General features: G+C 34.0%; 2 protein-coding genes across 2 annotated transcripts in view; one reads left to right on the top strand and one right to left on the bottom strand.

Moving 5' to 3' along the window:
* LOC148946808 (alanine--glyoxylate aminotransferase 2, mitochondrial) overlaps positions 1 to 20949 on the top strand; it is a 105365-nt gene that overhangs the window by 64224 nt on the left and 20192 nt on the right. The gene's annotated exons all lie outside the window — the stretch shown is intronic.
* On the bottom strand, positions 1235 to 12768 carry LOC148946809 (uncharacterized). Its single transcript, XM_089097155.1, has 2 exons — positions 12618 to 12768; positions 1235 to 3068 (listed from the first exon to the last, which is right to left on the bottom strand). The coding sequence occupies exons 1-2, from the start codon at positions 12747 to 12749 to the stop codon at positions 2790 to 2792; spliced, it is 411 nt and encodes a 136-aa protein (XP_088953281.1). The 5' UTR covers positions 12750 to 12768; the 3' UTR covers positions 1235 to 2789.

The following is a 20949-nucleotide window of genomic DNA, read 5'->3' as shown; positions in this document are numbered from 1 at the left end:
ACTGCTGAAGATTGTTCTTTTCGGCCAACAGTTATGGGCAAAAGGGAAAGTAAGTCATCCTAGTCTGGGGTGGGAGGATGTCATAAAGGAAGATTTAAAGGAAATGGGCTTCCTGGGAGGGTGTAAAGAGGGAGGCTTTGACTAGATTGGGATGGAGGAGAAGGGTGAGTAGCTGTGCTAGCCTCAGGTGGTTTGGTGCTGCGGTGAGTTGTTAGTAGTAGTAGTAGTGTATTTTATCCAAAATCTCGAGATTTCCCTGCTTTTTCCTATTATATTTTCTAAATAGTTCTATTGTTTGTTTTGATCGAAATTCTGCCCCCCCCCCTTCTCAAAAAACTTCCAGCATTCATATTTAAGCAAGCATGTGCACATATAGGTCTTGAATCTAAAAAATACTACAACTTCGTTTAATGTGTCATATAATTCGCCTGTTTTTTTTTTCATTTACCTCCCCCAACCTCCAGTATAAATTTGAGCCCTACAGAATTAATCCTGCATACGTTTCTGATGCATTCAATAGTTAAAACACGCATCTAGTAGCAGTTTTGAGAAGTTTTAGTCTTAGAAGTTCGAGAAGCTGGTATGAAAAGATGTCTTTATTTAGCATATATGATCTAAAATGGAGTAAAATACAACATATTTTTTTGTGGTCCATGATTTGAGACCAATGAGCCTCCTGATCCTAATACTGTTCTATTTATCAAGGGTTAATCTTGACTTCCAATAAAATTATGCATAATCAAATACTTCACAGCATAATCGAACTAGGTGTGGCTCCTTTCTCATGGAAACAGGTTGTTTCTCATCCAAGAGGCCCAAACCACTTCATACAATTTCTAAACAATAATTTATTGCATTTTCAACATAATACGCACATTTTTTTTCAAATCCCTTGCATAATCCTAGGATCCTTGTAAGGATCCTAAGCCAATCCTTGCATACGTGCCTAGAATAGAGCTAACTGATCCTGCATATGGTTCTTTGATGTTTTTTTTTTTTTAACTGCTTTTCAGTACACAACTCAGTGATCTCAAATCTAGCACTCCCTGGGAGATGCAAGATATACATTAGGTACTGTCACTTTTCAATTCATTGTTTACATTTCTTTCTTTTTGTTTCTATGTTTCTGTTTTACTTCCTGCAACCTTCTTTTGATTGCTGTTTCAAGATCCAATATATTCTGCTTGGTAACAGTGCAGTTTATCCATTCTTCTGAATTAAGGTGTATGTTCACTCTTAAATAAGTGATTTTGGGACAGTCCTGCATCTGTAACTTACACCAAAAAGACAAGACCCTCACATCACTAGATTCGTTAGTCTAAGACATACTCACCAAGCCAGAATGTGCATGTTAAATAAGCTTTATTGAGAAGGATCTAAATTTGCTTATAAAACAGAAAAATTGTCCTTTTTTTTACAATTTTCTATGAATATTCGATGTATTTGCCATCTAAAAAACTATGCACATCGAATTTAAAAAATATATTGCTTGGTAAATCGATAGAACTCAATCTCATCTATGGAAAGATGGTAAAATTGTCGTCTTCAGTTAATATACTAAAACTGTAGGAGAGCAGAGAAAGAAGACGCCAAAATATGCACAGGGAACATAAACCTTAAACACTACAATAACAAAACTCAGAACTAAACACTACAATAACACTTCTTACTTCAGTACATTCAGGAAATTTTTATTTATTAAATTTTTAGAGTACACTTCCAGTTTAACTACATTCCAGACTCTCTCCCCCTCTTTCTAGTGCCTGGGTATAGCCCTAGACTATATACGAAATTGGCTGATTTATGTTTTTCAAATTGGCACTATGAACCAATTCTTGATGAGAAATCTGTATGAAAACAAAACTAATCAATAAAATCAGCCAACGTCTGTTTACAACCTAGGCTATAGGGCTATGTCCAGGCATTAAGAGGTGGGCTGGGATAAAGTTAAACTGAAAGTGCCTCTTAAAATCAGAGAAGTAGAAAGTTCAGGCGAGGGAATACACTGAACTGTTGTTGTTGTAGGTAGGTTAAAAAGGGGAATCCTGCATTGATATCACCAACTGTTATATTTGCTTTCAATTTAATTGCATCCCTGCCTCCCCCCTCATCCCCCTAATGCCCGAATATGTCCCTAGGCGACATACAAAAGCTTGCTGATTTGTTGTTTTGTATTTTTTTTTTTTTTTTTTTTTTGTTTTTTTTTTTTTTTTGCCAACACATTCATGATGTCAAATAATACCATAAGAAAAACAAAAGAAAACCAACAAACTACAAATCAGAAAGCTTTTGTGTATAGCCATGGGTAGTATCCAGGCATTAGAAAAAGGGCGCTGGGTGCCAATTTAAAATGGAAGTAACTGGAAAAAAATCCATAAATATAAATTTTCTGCATGTAATGAAATAACCAATTTGTCTCTGTAGTAATTAGTTCAGAAGAAATGTTGAACTCCATTGTTTCCTCAAGAAAAAAAAAAATATTAGTTTTTTTTCAATTCAAGGATTCTGTACAGGAGAGGGAGGGACAGGCCTAGGAGAAGTGTTTTGCTGCGAACCGAGTCGTGGTTCTAAGCTGCGTTCTACATAAACTCCATATTACAAATTCGTATTTACTTCAAAAAAAGCTATGTCCACCATCATTGACATATAAAAACAAACACTAGCTAAAAAGTTTAAAAACTATGAACTAATCACGTGGATTTATCTTTACATCTGATACAATGTTTGCATGGTACTTTCTTCGCTGAGTAAATCTCATCCACACTATGACTCACACTATTTAGCTTTCACTAATCTAACTTTAAAACAAGAGTTGTATTTTTATACAAATCCCCAATGGTTGCTCCAATTTTACTTCTAATATCTCGAAGCAGTTCTTGCCCTTCGTTTCGTGGCTTATATTTGTACAACTTGTGCTTCATCCAGACCCTCTTATTGCTATTTATTTTGTCGTAATTTTTGAATATCTCTTTTTTGTAGATTTGTGTTGATGTTTCTGTTGTTATCTCATCAGTTTCTGAAATCCTTCGTTTTTCTTCTTCACTTAATTCTTTATGGAAATATTTCCCCTGAAATAATATAATCAATAATAGAAAGATCATCATGTCTAATCAATAGAGAGGAGGGGGTCGACAATACAAAACAAATACAGTTTTATGACACCATTTTCTTGGGAGGTGGTTCTTCAGTCCAACCTCAGGGAAAGTAGCTCTTTACCCTATGATGTGACAAGGCTTCTGAAGTCAGTAGCAAACAAAAATCGTACCCACAATGGGAAAGACTTGGTGCTTGGTATCAGCTTCAAGTTGAATTTCATGATACCGCAAGGAGTTTATGAATGCATGGTAGTTAAAAACTGATCACTTAGAAATTATTTTATGTAGGTCTTAGATGTCATTGGATGACTAATTGTTATCCCTTGTAGCGGTATCATACTGTTTTGTAAGAATAAACTAAAAGAGAATATTTTCAAATAAAAAGTGTTTCAAAGTAAACCAAAAAGCCAACTAGTTTTGAAGTTCAGGTGGTTTGTGTTCTTCTTTTTTTCTCCGACTTCTTCTTAATTGAATTTTTTTTAGAAAGGAAAGAAGTTGTCATTTTACTTGCTAGGAGGTGCCAGATATGGTACATTCTCCAAAGAAGGCAAGATATTGTTATTTCAATAAATGTACAGATGTAGTTTATGGCACAAACAATCCTCAAAGAAAATGATCCTAAAATAGGACAAAATCTTGAAACCACATGAATTCAGGCATTCAATTTAACACAACGCCGATATATTTTTTTCAGTTGAACTCTCCCTGATGATATTATGGTACTGGTCAGTATAAAATTATCATTTGGGAATTCATTGCAAGCCTTAAAACCACTAGTTAATGAGCTTAAACCATCATTATTATTAAGCAATATCTTGGAATTCCCTGGTCTTTGCCTGTATTGATGGACCAGTCTAATCTTCTTGAGACTCTTAATATTTTCTATAGTTTAAGGAATAACCAGAGACACTAAAACTTTGAAAGATAATTAGTGTTGTGATTTTGAATGATGAATTTGAAAATATAGAACTGCTTTTATTAGTTCTGGAAACTCATTTCTTAGGGTTAGCAAAACTCAACATTAGGTGATACCAAATTAGTTTATTTAGGGAAGAAGAATGAGTTGTTTAGGTAAGGGTTCCTTGTTTAATACATGTCTAAAGGCTTGTTTAAGAGGGATGAGTTAATAACAAAATTCTAGTTGTGTATATGCTATTAAAAACTTCAAGTCACAGGTGCATACACATGAAAATTCTAAAGTAAGGGGGGGACCCTTTACACCAATCTCAGAAGGAGGGGATCCTCTCCCTTGGATACAAATATGGCATAAAGAATCCATCATACTGGCATATGTCCCTATAGAGCAAACTAATTGAGACAGTAGGGATCAAGACGCATTTCAAATACAGCTACAGGAATGAATAGAGAAGATCCCTGGCAGAAATATGGGATTGTTACTGGGTTGGTGCAAATAGGGATATGGTATATAGTATCCCAGCTTTTTGCTAATTTGGCCTAGGGAACGAAAATAGTAATGACAATAATAACTACTACAGTTTTTGTGAATGAAAATAGCAATGACTACTACAGTTTTTTTGGGTCAGTAACTTAGCAATAACAAACATGATATTTACTCATAAAATGGCCCATAACGCCATTTGATGCTAGGGTGACTAACCTTATTATGTTACTGAAATTGATGACTGACAAGATCAACACAGAAAATCATGCCATATAATAAGAGAACAGTTACCAATATTAAAGGCAAAGATTGCATTCAATTCAGGGCATTACTTGTCATCCAGCACAGCTTTCTATGTGAAACTCATGACTAGGAGAAAGCTCCCAGACTGATATTTGCAAGAAGACAAGAAATGACTAAACCTAAAAATTAACTGCAGGCCTCTGGTGAAGTCTTCCAGGCTAGGGGATCTAGCACCACACTCAAACCAGTACACTCATGGCTTAAAAACTACCAATTTCACTGTTTTCTTTTATTTACTAACTTGAATAGTTAAAAGACATATTTAATACAGTTAACAGATTCTGATGCAAGAATATGTTTTTTAGGGTCTTTCCAAGAACACAAATTGCTTCCTTTGCAAATTTTGTTTTGAGCCCTTCAAAAGACCCTTAAATTGTCACCTTGTTGCTTATCAGAAAGTGGTTATAATTTTATTTTTAACTACTTTAAAACAGCTATATATGCTTACACATCTCACTTCACTTCTTACAAGTGAAGCAATTCACTAAAAGTCTTTAAATTAGGACTTATGGAGTAGAAAAACTGGTTTTTTACAAAAACTGTCAAATCATTGGTACCTTGATCTGACAGTTTTTGTAAAAAAAAACAGTTTTTCTACTCCAGAAGTCCTAATTTAAAGACTTTTGGTTTGAAAAGGGTTTCAGTATGTAGGAAAAACATCTAGGAATCTAACTATTTGATGAGAAGTTTGAACTTTTATCTGAAAAGGGTACAAAACTCCGATTTTCCGGAATTAAAGTATATTCACCTACAAATTCGACACAACAAAAAAGTTATCTGTTTTCGACGCAAGTCAGAACCCAACTCGACACGTGTTAAAATACTTGGGGAATACTTGTGGGCGGAACCTGGTGTATTCGATACGTGTCGAAATACTTGGGGAATACATGTGGGCAGAACCTGGTGTATTCGACCCGTATATTCTTGTTGTTTTGTTTTTCTTCAACTTCATTTAATATATAAAAGTGAAAAACTATTCAAAAAGTAGAAGTAATAAAACTAACGAAATTGTTTCAAGTATGTAATATTTGGTATATCAAAATTGGTTTAACAAAATTTCAATATTTAGTATTAAATACAAATAGTATTTAGTATAACAAATTTGCTAGAACAAAACTGTTTCACTAGCCTTTCAGAAGGGATACGGTCTAGGAAAAAAGGAATGGATTTCTAAGAAATTTAAGAAGTTTATTGCCATTATATTTGATTTAGTGGATTTGATTTTCATATGCAGATTCTTAGTTTCATCCAAAACATTAGCTTAGGATTTTTTTTTTTTGGGGGGGGGGTCACTTTTGATATTTCTATTACATAGTTATAGGCGTATAAGAGGCTTTGAAAGTAACTAATGCTTCAGATAAGCTTAAATTCTGTTTCATAATTTATGATCCTGCTAAAGTTCCTAGTGTCCCCTGCAATGTAACACCCAAACTGGATTGCTCAATGAGAGATTGTGGTAAAAAATTGAATTCCATGCTTGAGCATTGGTCATGCTCCATTGAAAAACCTTTTTTGCCTACTCCTTCTGAATCCATGTCCAATGCAGTCCTGGTCATTTTTAAAAATACCCCCTTCCCCCCTGCAATGGTGAAATTATGCTCAGGCCAGGAAAAATTGCTTTATTCTAACGGAGCGGCTGGGAAAAATAATAAGGCCATCAAGCTCTAAGGATGCTCTTACCATTTATGCAAAGTAGTGACAGCCATTCTGTCAAATTGACTTTCAAAGAAAAACATTATGCAGAGCTGGCTGTCAAGTGGAATGTCATGATTGGACACACCCATTTGAATGATGTTATGTTTGTTGTATGATCAGATGATAATACAAGTGCCAAGACTTTAGTCACCTAGTTAAAAATTCCTTACTGTCTGAGAACTGCCCTAAATTGAAAATTATCTGAATACCAAGGAATCCCCCTGCCACTCCTAACACATGTTGTGTGCAATGTAAGGGTGGCCACTCTGCCTATGCTGTACTCAAGCATTCTATGTATAACCTATGTGCAATAAGAATGCCTCTAGTACCCTTCTATGACTTGAAATTCAAGGATATTATCTTTGTTATTCCCAGGACATATTTGGCCACTTAATTTATAAATTGGGTTCAGTGTCTGAGAAATTGGGCCCTTTTTCTGTAGTATTCTTGCAAGAACATCTATTTATTGAGATACTTTCTTCCAGTCAGCTAAAAATAACTCTTCTGCCATTTGCTCTTGTGGCTGTCTTGCTGTGTTTGCAGAATCCCTATTTACCGCCTTCTTTAGTTAAAAGCTGAGACTTTCTTATTGCAGTCAAGCTGACATTTCCATCAAGTCTTATCCTCATATGCTTATAGGCTCCAACAGATTACTTCACAGCCACTTCAGATCTATGTTTAGCAAGGCTTGCAGCCAGACTGTGGATCTTGCACAGAGATGAATGTTTTCTTCTCTATGGTGATTTTTAACTACCAGGCCTCCAATCAGGATTCACAGTGCCAATTATTATTGTTTTCAATAGCTGGTTCCTGTTTCAGAGTAATTCCCAAAAATTGCAATTTTAAATTCAGCCTTGGGCTCTACATCAGACAACAATCATTTTATTTTGAGTACCCCTCCTACAGATTTTGATACACTCAAAGCCCACATGAAGATGAGACTGTACAATAAGTGATCACCTAGGAATTAGTCTGGGTTTTGTGTGCTGGTTCATATCTTCTAAACCTGGTCAAGATTGGAATGAAATTAGTGGATGGAAGAAAATAAATAAGGAGTGTTTTGACACTGTACTTTATGAGCTATTGGTCAAAATTAGAGTTCTAAACGATCTTCTAGCAGAGAATGCAAGTAAAGGTAGGATCATGCAAGAACTCTACATGAGTAAACTTATTTGCATTTTGAAGTTTTCCCAGAAAAGTGCAGTGCCTATAATCTATGTTAAGTCACAAATCAGAAAATCTGGATGGAAGGACTTCAAATTTGAGAGTGCAAAACAATGCAGTAAATTCTGGTATTGAGTGTGGAAAAACTGTAGCAAGCCTTGTTCTCGGCATGTCTTTCTTTGCTATCAGTTGGCAAAAAAGCTATTCATGCTCCAAGTTAAAAAGGCTGCAGCTGAGGCTTTAGAAATTCAGTCAAGAATTTCAGCATAACCCAACAAAAGCTATAAAAAGTATACAAAAATAAGTTTCACAAATCTAATTGCAATTCATGTATTAGTGAAAAAGAATGGGCCACTCACTACAAAAATGTCTTTTCAGTCCCCAAGGCTTCTGTGAACCAGGAATTTATGCAGAAACTAAATCCTTGCATTTTAAGTACTGAAAAAATTTGTAGCAAAATTGGTATTTCTAAGAGGCAGAGGCTAGTTTATCTAAGGGTAAAAGCTGCTGGAAGATGAAATTTGTAGTGATCACCTGAAAAATGCATCTGACCTGTTGATTGCCTTGCTTTTTCAAAATTTGTGTTTTGCAGAGGATTGTCCCAAGCAATTTTCTGTGTTGAATTACAATAACTATATTGAAGAAAAATAAGTATGCAACCTCATAATCTTTACAAGCTATTTACAGTTTCATGCTTATTTAGTGAAGATTAAAAAAAAAAAAATTTTATTGCCATTGATTGCTTCAAGTGGCAAGCAAGCAGCTTGGGTTCTGAACTCATATTGGCTGTGCTACAGCTCACCATGTTATTTGTACAATCTTAGCAAGGTTATCCCATAAGTCAGAAATAGGAAAGCTAAGAAGTAGTAAGTTATCAGCATATAATAAATAACTTTACTATTATCTACAATGTTGATATTTCTGCCACTCTTGATAGTATTTTGCATTCTCAAGCATTGTTATCACTTCTGGATTATGGCATTGATCCTTGCATAGTGTCTCCTTTTGAATTGTGGTAGGTAGGCATAAGCAAAATAATTGTCCAGTGCTTTTGTAAGATGCACTCCTTCTTAAAGGTTTAAGACCATGGTCTTGTTTAAGCCCCACTGTATTCAATTGCACCACAGATGCAGCCACTAGAGAGCTAAAGTGAAGTTTCAGCTTTTATGGGCTTGATATCAATTATTTGTCATATGCTGATAACTTATTGATTTGTCACTTATATAATTTATACAAGTTATGTATAATTTGGGATATACATTTGTTAGTAAAAATATACACAATTCCTTTACTGACATATGGACAAGTTGAGTACACTAATCAATGCCTTTTTTATGCTCTTTCTAAATGCAATAATTTTTAACTTACCCTTAAATGAACTCTAAAAACATACCAAATAATTATTAGTCAATTGTTTCTGAGGGATATATTCAACAGAGTATTGATTGCTTACAATCAAAGTTTAATCAAATTAACAATTGATAAATCATTTGTTGTTGCCAATTAATTCATTTCCTATAATAAAGGGTGTATTTTCTGTGTGGTAAAGTTTGCAAACACATGGAACTTTATGAGTAAACAGTAAAAGCAAGTAAACATTACATCTATTTCCTCCTAAGAAAATGATGGAAAACAAATCAAATTACATATTACTTCATTTGATAAAACTGTAAAAGTGAAAAACAAATGAAGAAATGACATAGAAAAAGGATAACATACCTTTGGAAATTCAGTTGAACATCCTTGGAGATAATATTTAAGCAAAAGGAATTAACAGTCACTTTAGGGTCCATTTAACTGCTTTAAAGCAGATTGGCAAGTGAAACAATTGAAAGAGCATGAGAAAAGGCATAAACTATTCTGTTCACCTTGTTCCTATGTCAGTAATTGAATTGCTTAAATATCATGGTTGTTTTTCTGGCAATGCACAGACACTCACTCCTGATGGTGGCAAGTTATAGCCCTAGGATATTTATAAAACTAAGAGAAAACCTTAAAACAATGTAATTCTTACTTCATAATGTGTAGCATGTTTTTATTAACCTAGACCATGGGAATCTCTGAGTCTGGACAAGCTAGGCCTACCTGTTATACAGATGCAGTGCACCAAGAGATGAAAAAAATAACAAAGGAATAGCAACAAAGACCACACTGTCTTTCCATCATAAACAACAAGTAGAACAATAGGTATTTTTTTTTATATAAGACAGTGGAATGCAAGACAGTTCCACTGTCTTATATAAAATAAAATTTCCCTATTGTTCTACTTGTTTATAATAACAAAGGAATATAACATTGTCAGTGTTGTCAGAAAAGAAGCTATGATATTTAGAAAGGGATAGATTCAGGGATGAAGAAGTGTGCAAAGTTGTGTTGGCCTCATGCAGCTTGGTACTGTAGTGAGTTGTTAGTAGTAGTAGTAAAAGCCTAGAAATAGGGCTATTGAGAAGGAAACATGTTAGGAAAACACTTTTCACTTCATAATATGTAGAAAAAATGTAGTTAACATATATTGAAGGAGTTTCCACTATACTTTACCACCCTCCCTCAAATACACAAAAATATATAGCCCAAATTATGTGTTTCATGTCTTTGTTCTCTCTTGACTTAGTCAGCATGATTCTGTTTCACAGGGTACACAGGTTGGAGGAAGAGTAATGCAAGAAAAATACATAATTTGGGCTATAGCCTATATTTGCAAATTAAAAGGGGTTGGGATTAAAGTATAGTGGAATTGCCTTTAAAATATGTCAACTACAATTTCACTGCATATTATGAAATAAGAATTGTTTCCTATTATTATATCTTAGAAAGAACCTAAAATAAGGAATCTAATGTTAGGCTACTATTCTTTCTGCTTTAGGCCTGACATGTTTCCTTGTGGAGACTGGAAAGAACTAAACCCTAGTTGCAGTGGCAGATCCAGCCCCACCCCTAAAATAGTCTAAAGTAGTGTAATTTACTTCATTAACCCAAGTTTGTGTTAAATAAGCTTGCTCCTAATGCAAGTTTATCAGATCAACCTATTTTACCCCCCCCTAAAAAAATGGATCCACCCATGCCTAGGGGTGTAGAAGTTCAATACTATAACTAATTATTATTGTTTTAAAAAGGTTTTCAATTTGGTAATTGTTTCCTACTGGCAAATAATAAGAAAAAAGATGTCACTTTAAAGATCCTGGTGAATTTCTAGTAAATATCCACCCCTGCCTAGTGATGTAGAAGTTCAATACTATAACTAATTATTATTGTTTTAAAAATGTTTTCAAAACTTTTGGTAATTGTTTCCTACTGGCAAATAATAAGAAAATAGATGTCACTTTAAAGATCCTGGTAAATTTCTAGTGGGCCTTATAATTTAGCTAGTATGAAAGTGAAAACATCAGTTGATGCCTTTTTTATGCTCTTCCATAATTCAATAATTGCTTCTGGGGCTAATTGCATCTTGACCATTAAAGGGGCCGAAAAGGTATTTCATATGAATAATGAAAGAGCACAAAAAAAGCATCAAATAATGTTTTCAGTTTCATCCTAGCTAAATTATATGACCCACAGCAAATTTACCATAAAATTTACCTGCCCCCATAATGTGCAAATATATAACCTGAATTGTTGATGGCAAAGTTTTGAGTCACAAAATTCAGTGCTATTTTTGTTGACAGCATTAAAAAAAATTTGAAACAGTGGGAAAACAGGTCTATATTTGAATTGCCAAATAAATGAGGGCTGAATTGTTATAAATAGCCCAAGTATTTTTGGAATATAGTACTTGTAATGTTTTAAACCACTTTTCAATAACTTAACTAGTGTTGATAACTTCTTCGTGTGGTTACAAAAATGAAATACCTTTGGGGTTCCTTTAAGGGCTCAAGATGTAATTAGCCCCAGAAGGGTAGAAAGCAATAAAATATCATGATTTGAAATTCCTTGGGAGGTCTTGCAAAATTTGAAACAGCTTGGGTGTGAAATTGTGGCTGCCCATTGAGCTTTGACTCCCCACCCAAAATTTCCCTAACATCTTCACTATAAAATCTATTAAGCATGATTATAATTATATTATAATTATACAATTATTGAATTATGAAAGAGCATAAAAAAGGTATGAAATGATGTTTTCACCTTTTGGGCCCCTTTAATGGTCAAGAAGCAATTATTTGGCCTGCTTTTAGCACTAAGATCTTACATCTTTCTGCAAAGATTATTGTTTTTCAACTCATCTTTGTTCTAAGATCTTACAGCTTGCTGATTTTGGAAAAATACGTGAAAGACGCCATCTTTCTGCCATATAGAACAATGATGAGAGAACTTTGATGATCTACTCATCATTGTTCTGAGACCTCTGATCAGAGCAGAATGATGAAAGACGTTTGCACAAAAACAACCAAAGATGTAAGATCTTTGTTCAAAGATTTCACTTTTAAGCGTTTTCTGACAAAAGATGTAAGATCTTAGCACATTGATGAGTGAAAAAACAGGCCTATTGAATTATTATTCATATAAAATACTTTTTGGGCCCCTTTAATGGTCAAGATGCAATTATTGAATTATGAAAGAGCATAAAAAAGGTATCAAATGATGTTTTCACCTTTTGGGCCCCTTTAATGGTCAAGAAGTAATTATTGAATTATGAAAGAGCATAAAAAAGGTATCAAATGATATTTTCACTTTCATATTAGCCAAATTATAAGGCCCACTATAAATTTACCAAAAACCCCTTCCAGACTTGAAGTAAAATTTACAAAGAAAGCAATTTAGTAGCCTAGCCCTATAGCCTAGGCTATTTGAAAAAGGCATTAAAAGATCCATCAAGTGGTGTGTTCAGTCTCTTCATAGAAAAGTAATGGAAAAAACTATCATTTACAAATGACTAGATCATGAAACAATGATAAGTGATACATCCTACTAGGCCTATCCTGTATGTTAATAAAATGCTTGTGCTAGTTGTTTTGATCTTTTACCGATTGTTCAGTGTAGATTCTAATTGCTTCGTCATATTTCCTTTCAGTATAATCTAGAAGATCATCTAAATATTTTTCTGGTAAGCCTTCCTCAAGTTGTTTTCTAATTACTCCTTTCATGTGTTGAGCCATGTTTTTTTAAAAATTTAAAGTAAACTTCTGTGATTGCAGTGTTGCCTATTTATTAATTGTTGAAAAAAAAAAACAATGAGCAAAGTTACATTAAAATTTTTTTTAGAAGTAGCGTTCTAATTACTTTCATTGAAGTTCGTCCATCGCATAGCGTTCGAATTAAGATTCATCATCTTCCTTTTAAATTTGCGATCAATTTTGACGAACAAAAGCGTCTTGTTATTTGGCTCATTCTTAGAAAGCCAATGAGCGGAATTTTTGTTTCTATGAAATTGCATCATATGTATGTATGTGTATGTGCATGTATAATTGAGTGTGTGTCGTGTAAGCGAGTTCAATGTGTCCACGATAAGTTTTAACAGAATATTCTATCTCTTGAGCACAATTATGGTTGGAAACTATGGTCCCCGTGGACAGGAAATTTTTGTCCAGAAGTCTAGTAATTTATTTATCTTTGGCTTGCTAAAATTTCCGAGATATATATATATATATATATATATATATATATATATATATATATATATATATATATATATATATATATATATATATATATATATATATACCCATTATTAAACATACAAAATGTTATAAATGGAGTACAAGAAAAAAAAAAGTAACATCAAATAACAACAAAATATCCGAAGAAAATTCAGCTACAGAAAAACAAGATTAAGAACATTCCTACGACAAACAAAAAAGACAAATTTAAGTTTTTTACTGTTTACTGTTTATTTGATTAATTCAACATAACAAACAACATATACCCCCAACAGAGAGCAAAGCTCGTAAAATTGGGTAAAAAGCAAAAAAAAAAAAAAAAAAACATTTTATCATCATAACAAAAGAGAGAAAGAAAAAAAAACCTGGTAAAAGAAAAAAACAAAAAACATAACAAACATAAAGAAAACAAACGCTGGACAAGTGAGGCACGGAAGGCTATCCCAACATGGGTAACAAATATAAACAAAAAAAAAATAATAATAATAATAAAAAAATTTCTATTCCACCATCACAGGTCAATACATAATTTTAATATTTTCTTCCTTAGAACTGATATTTGCCGAAATGATGCCTCAATTTGAATTCTATCTTTCAGCCTATATTTATTTGAAATAAATGGTATTTGGTATCTAATTGAAAATCTAGATCTTTCACAATTAACAAAGGAAATTCGATATGTTCCAGAACACCTAAGAGCCGAAGGAGGGGGCAGAATCAACAGAGATTTTTCATAAAAATAACTACTAGGATCTTGTATTTTAAAATGCCATATTGATATATTAAGTTCTCTTACATGTTTCAGATCTAATAAATTCAAGAAAAGAAATAATGTTTCATTTTCCGATGCATCTCTAAGTTTTGATGGACGATGTAAAAAATTTCCAAGTATTCTCACTGCTTTATTTTGAAGGATCTGTAGGGGTTTTATATGCGTCCAAAAAGTATTTAAATAAATAATTGTGCAATAATTTAAATAAGGAGCAATCAAAAAATGATAAATTATTTTTAAAATTGAAAATGGAAAAACATGTTGCAAACGATACATAGACCCAATATTTTGCGAAAGTTTCACCCTTAAATGATCAATATGAGTTTGAAATGACAAAAGGGGATCAATAAAAACTCCTAAATAACGATACGATTGAACTCTACGTATTTTATGCTCACCAACTTGAAGCTCCTGACATGAAATTTTTTTAGTAGCACGTTTTGAATGACCAAAAACCATAAATTCAGTCTTCTTAAAATTCGGTACTAAATAATTAGAAACAAACCATCGATTAACTGAACTAACAGTGTTAAACAAATTTTGAATTAATGTAGATGAATCCTTCGCTTTAACAGAAACAGCTGTGTCATCTGAAAATAAAATTGCAAGACCATTATTTCCCTGCAAACATCGTGTAAGATCATTAATATACATCAAAAATAAAAGCGGACCTAATACCGATCCTTGTGGGACACCAATATCTTCAAGATCATTTAAACTAGACAAATGTCCATCAACATCTACCACGATTTTACGTCCATAAAGGTATGATCTTATTATATCTAGTCCTTTCCCTCTTATACCGGAATTTTCAATTTTATCAAAAAGAATTTCATGGCTTAAAGTGTCAAATGCTTTTTTAACATCATAAAAAACAGTAGATACATGATAATTACTATCTAAGCAGTCATTTATTTCTAATACAAGAGCTGCAACTGCTTGTTCCGTCGAATGGCCTGCCCTAAATCCAAACTGATATTTGGAAAAAAAATTTATTTTATCTAGATAATTAGTAATCCTTCCTTTTAAAATTTTTTCCAATACTTTAGACAACGGTGATAAACTTGCAATAGGACGATAATTATTTGTGTCAGATTTATCTCCTTTTTTATGCAATGGTATTACATGTGCAATTTTCCATCTTTTAGGAAATGTACCTGAGAAAATACATAAATTTAAAATATGAAGCAATGGTTCAAAAATTACACCTGCAATATTTTTTAGCAAATTAGTTGAAAGTTCATCATATCCCAATGAATTACCATTTTTTAAATTCTTAATGACCTTTTGAAATTCTGCAAAAGTAACCGGGGCCATAAATATGCTCGTATCTTCAGTGGGCGGTAGATATTTTTTATGCGACCTTGGGGAAGAAAGGTCAACTTCTCCTGAAACAACAGATGATCCAATACTAGCAAAATATTCACTAAACTTCTTAGCAACAGCTTGTGGTCCTCTAAATTCTTTACCATTAATATCAAATAACACTTCAGGGTATAACAACTTTTTATTTCTTCCAATTTTATCATTAATCAAACTCCAAGTTTTTCTAGGGGAATCTGAATTTTGAAAAGATTTTTCATAATAAAGTCTTTCACTTACTCTAAGGATCCTTACCAGCATATTCTTATAATTTTTAAAACGCGTGATATTTATTTCCGTGGGATATTTTATTCTAATTTTATATAAACGATTTTTCTCATTAATAGATCTCAAAAGTGATTCATTTATCCAAGGTTTTTTTGGGGTAAGTTTCTTTCCTCTCGGGGTCTTATATGGGCAAAAAAGATCAAGCTTTTCATTCATAATATAATAAAATTTATCTAATGATTGGTTCGGATCCTTCTCATCAATTACAGGACTCCAATCAACATCACCAAGCCCTTCTTTTAACCTTAACACATTTTTATGTGAAAAATCTCTACGCTTGGTTTGATTTTTTTTATTATGCGGAAAATTTATAAGAAAATCAGACATAATTATACAGTGGTCAGATGAATCATCAGGAATAATAAATGTATTAACAGCACTATAAGGTGAAAAAATATTATCAATAAGTGAAAATGATGTATCAGCTATTCTAGAGGGCACAAAACATACGGGGTTTAGTCCATAAGATAGTGGGCCCTCCAAAAACTGCAAAATATTTCTATCTATTCTATTCTGATCTGCAGATAGGAGTTTCATTAAATCAATATTAAAATCACCCATAACTAAATAAGGAGTATTAAGACTAGCTAATTTATCCAACATACTTTCAAAATGATTTTTAAATTCTATCTGGCTGGATGACGGAGTACGGTAAATAACTGCAATTAAAAACTTCCGATTATTTGGAAAAGAGCATTCAACTACACAAGATTCAAAAATCATTTCAATATTCATTGGCAAAAAATCAATCCTTATACGTGCTGGTATGCAATTTTTAATCAAAACACCTAGACCCCCTTGTTTTTGTCTTTTCCGACCGATGTGAAAAAATTGGTAATCTTTTACATGTATATTTTCAATTGAAAAATCATCTAAAAAAGTTTCACATAGGCCTAATATATCTGTATCTGAATCCGACAAAAAAGTTTCAATCACATCCTGCGCAGTCCTCCAACCCCGGCAATTCCAAAACGACATCCTACTTGTATTTACATTTTTTCTTACCAGCTCATTCATAAATATATATTGATTTTTTGGGATATCAAAATTACTAGAAGTATCTTCATCATCACCAGCTACAATAGTTTGAAAAATTGACTGAAATGAAAGAGAATTCCGCTCAAATTCTTTTAACCTTGATGATGGAATTTCACGATTATCTCTATCCATTATCAAATATTAATCCCACGTTAAGAGCAACCACACCATGCCCCAAAAGACCAGCAAACCATAATAAAAAATAACAATTTAAAAAACGAAAAAAAATAATCTCCATTCCAAGTCGTTTTCCCTCAGTACGACTAATCTGCGCAACTTTTAATTTAACCTCTATGTGGATCTAAACAAAAAAAAAGGAAAGAAAAAAAATAATAATAATAATACACCTTATATAAACTAAACATAAAAAAAACACTTTCAATTTAAATGTTTTCATTCATATTACTTGGGCACATGAACTATTACTGCAACCCACGACATTACGACATTTGAACATCGACAGGGAATATAACAGGCACTTCCCTTCGGGCGATGGAAATTTTTTTATGAAAATCGTCAATCTCCGGTATGGCATCATTGAATGTGTATTTGGTAATCGAGCCGTCTGGTCTTTTCACTAGCAGATTCGGCTGAAACCCCTTCGATATCCAGGCATCACATCCATGATCTTTTCGTAATTTGTCAGGTTTCACTAGAAGCAGCTTTCGCAATTTACGGATTTCAGTTGGGACATCATCACTTATGAACAGGTTGCTGTTGTTTCCAGGGAATGTCTTATCCTTCAGCTTGCTAGCGTTCTTCAATATGGCAAACTTATCGTCTTTTTTATTCAGTGTCACCTTCAAAAATTTACGGTTGCTATCATAATGAGTAACTGTGAAATTTACTTCGGGCATTTCCAGCCCGTGACTAACTACCTCTGTGAATAGAACTTGAGCGTGGTTATTATCCTTACAAGCTGCGTTCCATATGATGACATTATTTTCTAGCTTTGCAGCTTCCATTCTCACAACCCGAAACATATAATCTTCATTTTTCCTTCTTAATTCCATTATTTCATCCGTGCAAGTTTTTATTTGCATTTTGAGGCTAGAGGTTTCATTCTCAATCTTTCCAATTTTCGATTCAGTATTGTTTATCTTATTCGTTTGTAGCGATTGTTCTTTTTCCAATTTATCCACCCTTGCGGTAAGAGTTCCTAATTGATTGTTGATATTGTCCAACTTATTTCCATTTTCTTTCACAACATCAAGAATTTGCTTAAAATCCGCAGCTAGTATCGATATTTCCGGTTTCGAGCTAGAACTGAGTCCTGAGGTGTCAAATGAACTGTCCATGCCTTCTTGCTTAGCATTTTTCCTTTTACGTCCCATCTAATCACAAATATATCAATAATCCTTGATATAATATTGACACATAAATTCACTCCACACAGAGGTCTTAACTACATCTTATTCTGACGAGAGCATTGAATGATGAATAATAATCTTTATTATTGCCAAACTGGAATACCTCACTTGGATATCTTATGAAATTAACTCAATTTAACAAAGTCAAAAGTTCAGTTAATGAATTGGTCAGAAACTCCAGTCAATTCAATTTATCCAGTGACGTCACACATTCCACTAGGTTACAGATACTGAATAAATGTTTAAATAATTTATGAGACGTAAAAGCGTTCTCACTATTTCGTAACTACTGAAAGAATCCAGTGTCTAATTAAATCAGAATAAAATCCTTTACCGACAACTAGTTCAAACTGGGATTAATCCTTTTTAAAAGAATAGATAGATCTTAACTGTTCAAAGACTGAATCAATACGCCTTTGCAAATTGAGCACGGCGATTCAGGACAACTATAAGCGGGTCGGCTGTACAGTGCTTCAGAGATTTATTCGAATTCCTTATGCAAACTGGAAGTCGAAACATATATTTGACATATCTGTTGAAAATCGACCGACCATTGCGGTGATAAGACAAAGTAAATGTTTTCCAAAACGGAGATAGGGCTAGCACATGTGGCAGAACAAAAGCATTATACACCCTTGCAAGTAAAAAACGGTTAAAGTGGCTCTTCATTGAAACGAGAATTCCATAAGCTCTGCGTGTCTTTACAGCGAGCAGCGAAACAAGGCAATCGCGAGTTTCTTTAAGATCGCTACAAATTGGAAGGCCGAGGTACATAATATTAGACGAAGACTTAATCGTATAAATTCCGAAAATAACATCAACTGGTACACTATCTTTAACACGGCTATTAAATACGAGAACTTCACTCTTCTGGGGATTGAAAGAAAGACCTATGTTACCATACTCCTTACTCAAAACACGGAAAGTCTTCGATGCCTATAAGTGTTCTACTCGCGTTCAAAATGTCGTCGGCATAATCGATCAGCGAAACATTGAGACCTCTAAATATACATGTAGACTGAACCGGTTCTTGCGATGAAATAATACTATTATTGAATAGCGATGGTGAAGTAAGTGCTCCTTGGCGAATTCCCTTCTCTATGCGTACAAGACTAGAAGAAATAGTTAAAGCATTAAAATAAGGTACATTTACACGCGATTTTAAATTACTACACATATTCCTCATCGCGCGTATAAGAGACTTATCCATGCCACGTTTCCGGGCCGACAACAATATTTGAGGGTGCTCATCGGAATCAAACTCGCGGTTGACATCGTGACCGGCAAAATACAAAGTCTCATTTGAATAATCGGCGTCAATCAACAAATTAGCAATCAAATAATGAGCGTGTTCTCTACTCATTTTCTTCTTGAAACCAAATTGGTTAACTGGTGTGTTACATGTACCACTAAGCCTATTGACAACAAGTAATTCAAATAACTTCCACAGTATAGGCGTGACAGTTATCGGGCGGTAAGAAGAACACTGCCCCCCGTCTTTTCCCTTCTTTAATACAGGAGTAATTACACCCATGCAGAATAGGTCTGGAACTATCCCAGCATTAAAAATCATTTGATACAGGAGACAAAGGTGCTCAACAAGGTTCTGACTTCCTGCTTACAGATGCAATCCGCACAGGTTATCTACCCCCCTCGACAACCTCTTCTTCAGTTTCGAGATTGCCTGACAGACTGACGAAGTAGACACAACAAAACCAACTTCCCGTTCACAGTCCGCAAGACTCGCAACGAGCTCAATAGAAAATTTATTTTCCAGATCAGCATTAGGCGATGAAAACTCGTGCGTAAAATATTTAACCCACTCACTCTCACTGGGCAGAACCTCAACTGATTCTTTACATTTCTTCTTTTTTAGGAATTTCCACAAGCGACCGGGTTCTTGCTTTATATATTTACTATCACATTCAATAATCATAGCACGATGCATAGCAAGAGTTTTTGCGAATCTTCGCTTAGTATATAATCGGAGGGAGTTCACTATACCATGCCTTGGTCGGTCATTATCTATTCACATTCTTAACCAGAATTTCGCGTCCGCACACGCATTTACAAAATCTGAATTATCGGACCAGTGGGGTATTTCCGAGCCAATCCGAACACGACAAATCGGTACTGCAGCCTTTTCTGCATACTGCAGGGCATGAACTTTTTCGCTACAGTATATATTGATCAGTACTTGTTTATTACTTGCTGCAACTGAAGAAGGTTTATGAAGCAGATCGTAATGGACGTGAATTCTTGCTGAAATACCGTCACATACCTTCTGGTATAAGGGATTGTTAATGGTGTCCCACATAACTTTCTGATGCCATTTTCTTCTACTGGGTAGATCAGGGTTATAGTTTGAAGATGTACTAGGTGGGAAAACATAACTAACTGGTATCTGGTGAGATGCGCTGATCGAGATATCCACATGGGACTGGCAAAGGGGAACTGATTGATAATAACACATTATAAAATGTGGAGATAAATTTGCCTTGGAGTTATGCACATACGTGAAGTCGAGATAATTATGTATTTTATTTAGACCAGCGTGTTTAGTTAAGAGTACTTGAGATCTAGGGCTTTCCAGATTCAACAAATCACAGTTCATATCACCGGCAACAATGTACGACAAATCTTGGGTGCGACAATTGGCAATAGCGTTTGTTAATTTCCGACAAGCACTATCGAACTTGGAATCTGATCTATATGATTTGTAGTCCGTAGGCATATAAACTGAAAAGATTATTGTCCGTTCAATCTTGATCGCAATAAAATTATCGGACACTTGGAAAACTGTCGCTCGTAAAGACTTTGAAGCAAGGATTGCGATACCACCTGACAGCAATACGTAATCGAACGAAGC

This window comes from Artemia sp. Qi Xiang Cuo, chromosome 11 (genome assembly GCF_049724085.1).
Source record: "Artemia sp. Qi Xiang Cuo chromosome 11, ASM4972408v1, whole genome shotgun sequence".
NCBI classification, from domain to species: Eukaryota; Metazoa; Arthropoda; class Branchiopoda; order Anostraca; family Artemiidae; genus Artemia; species Artemia sp. Qi Xiang Cuo.
Note: the sequence above shows the minus strand (reverse complement) of the source record. Positions and strands in the feature narration are given on the sequence as shown.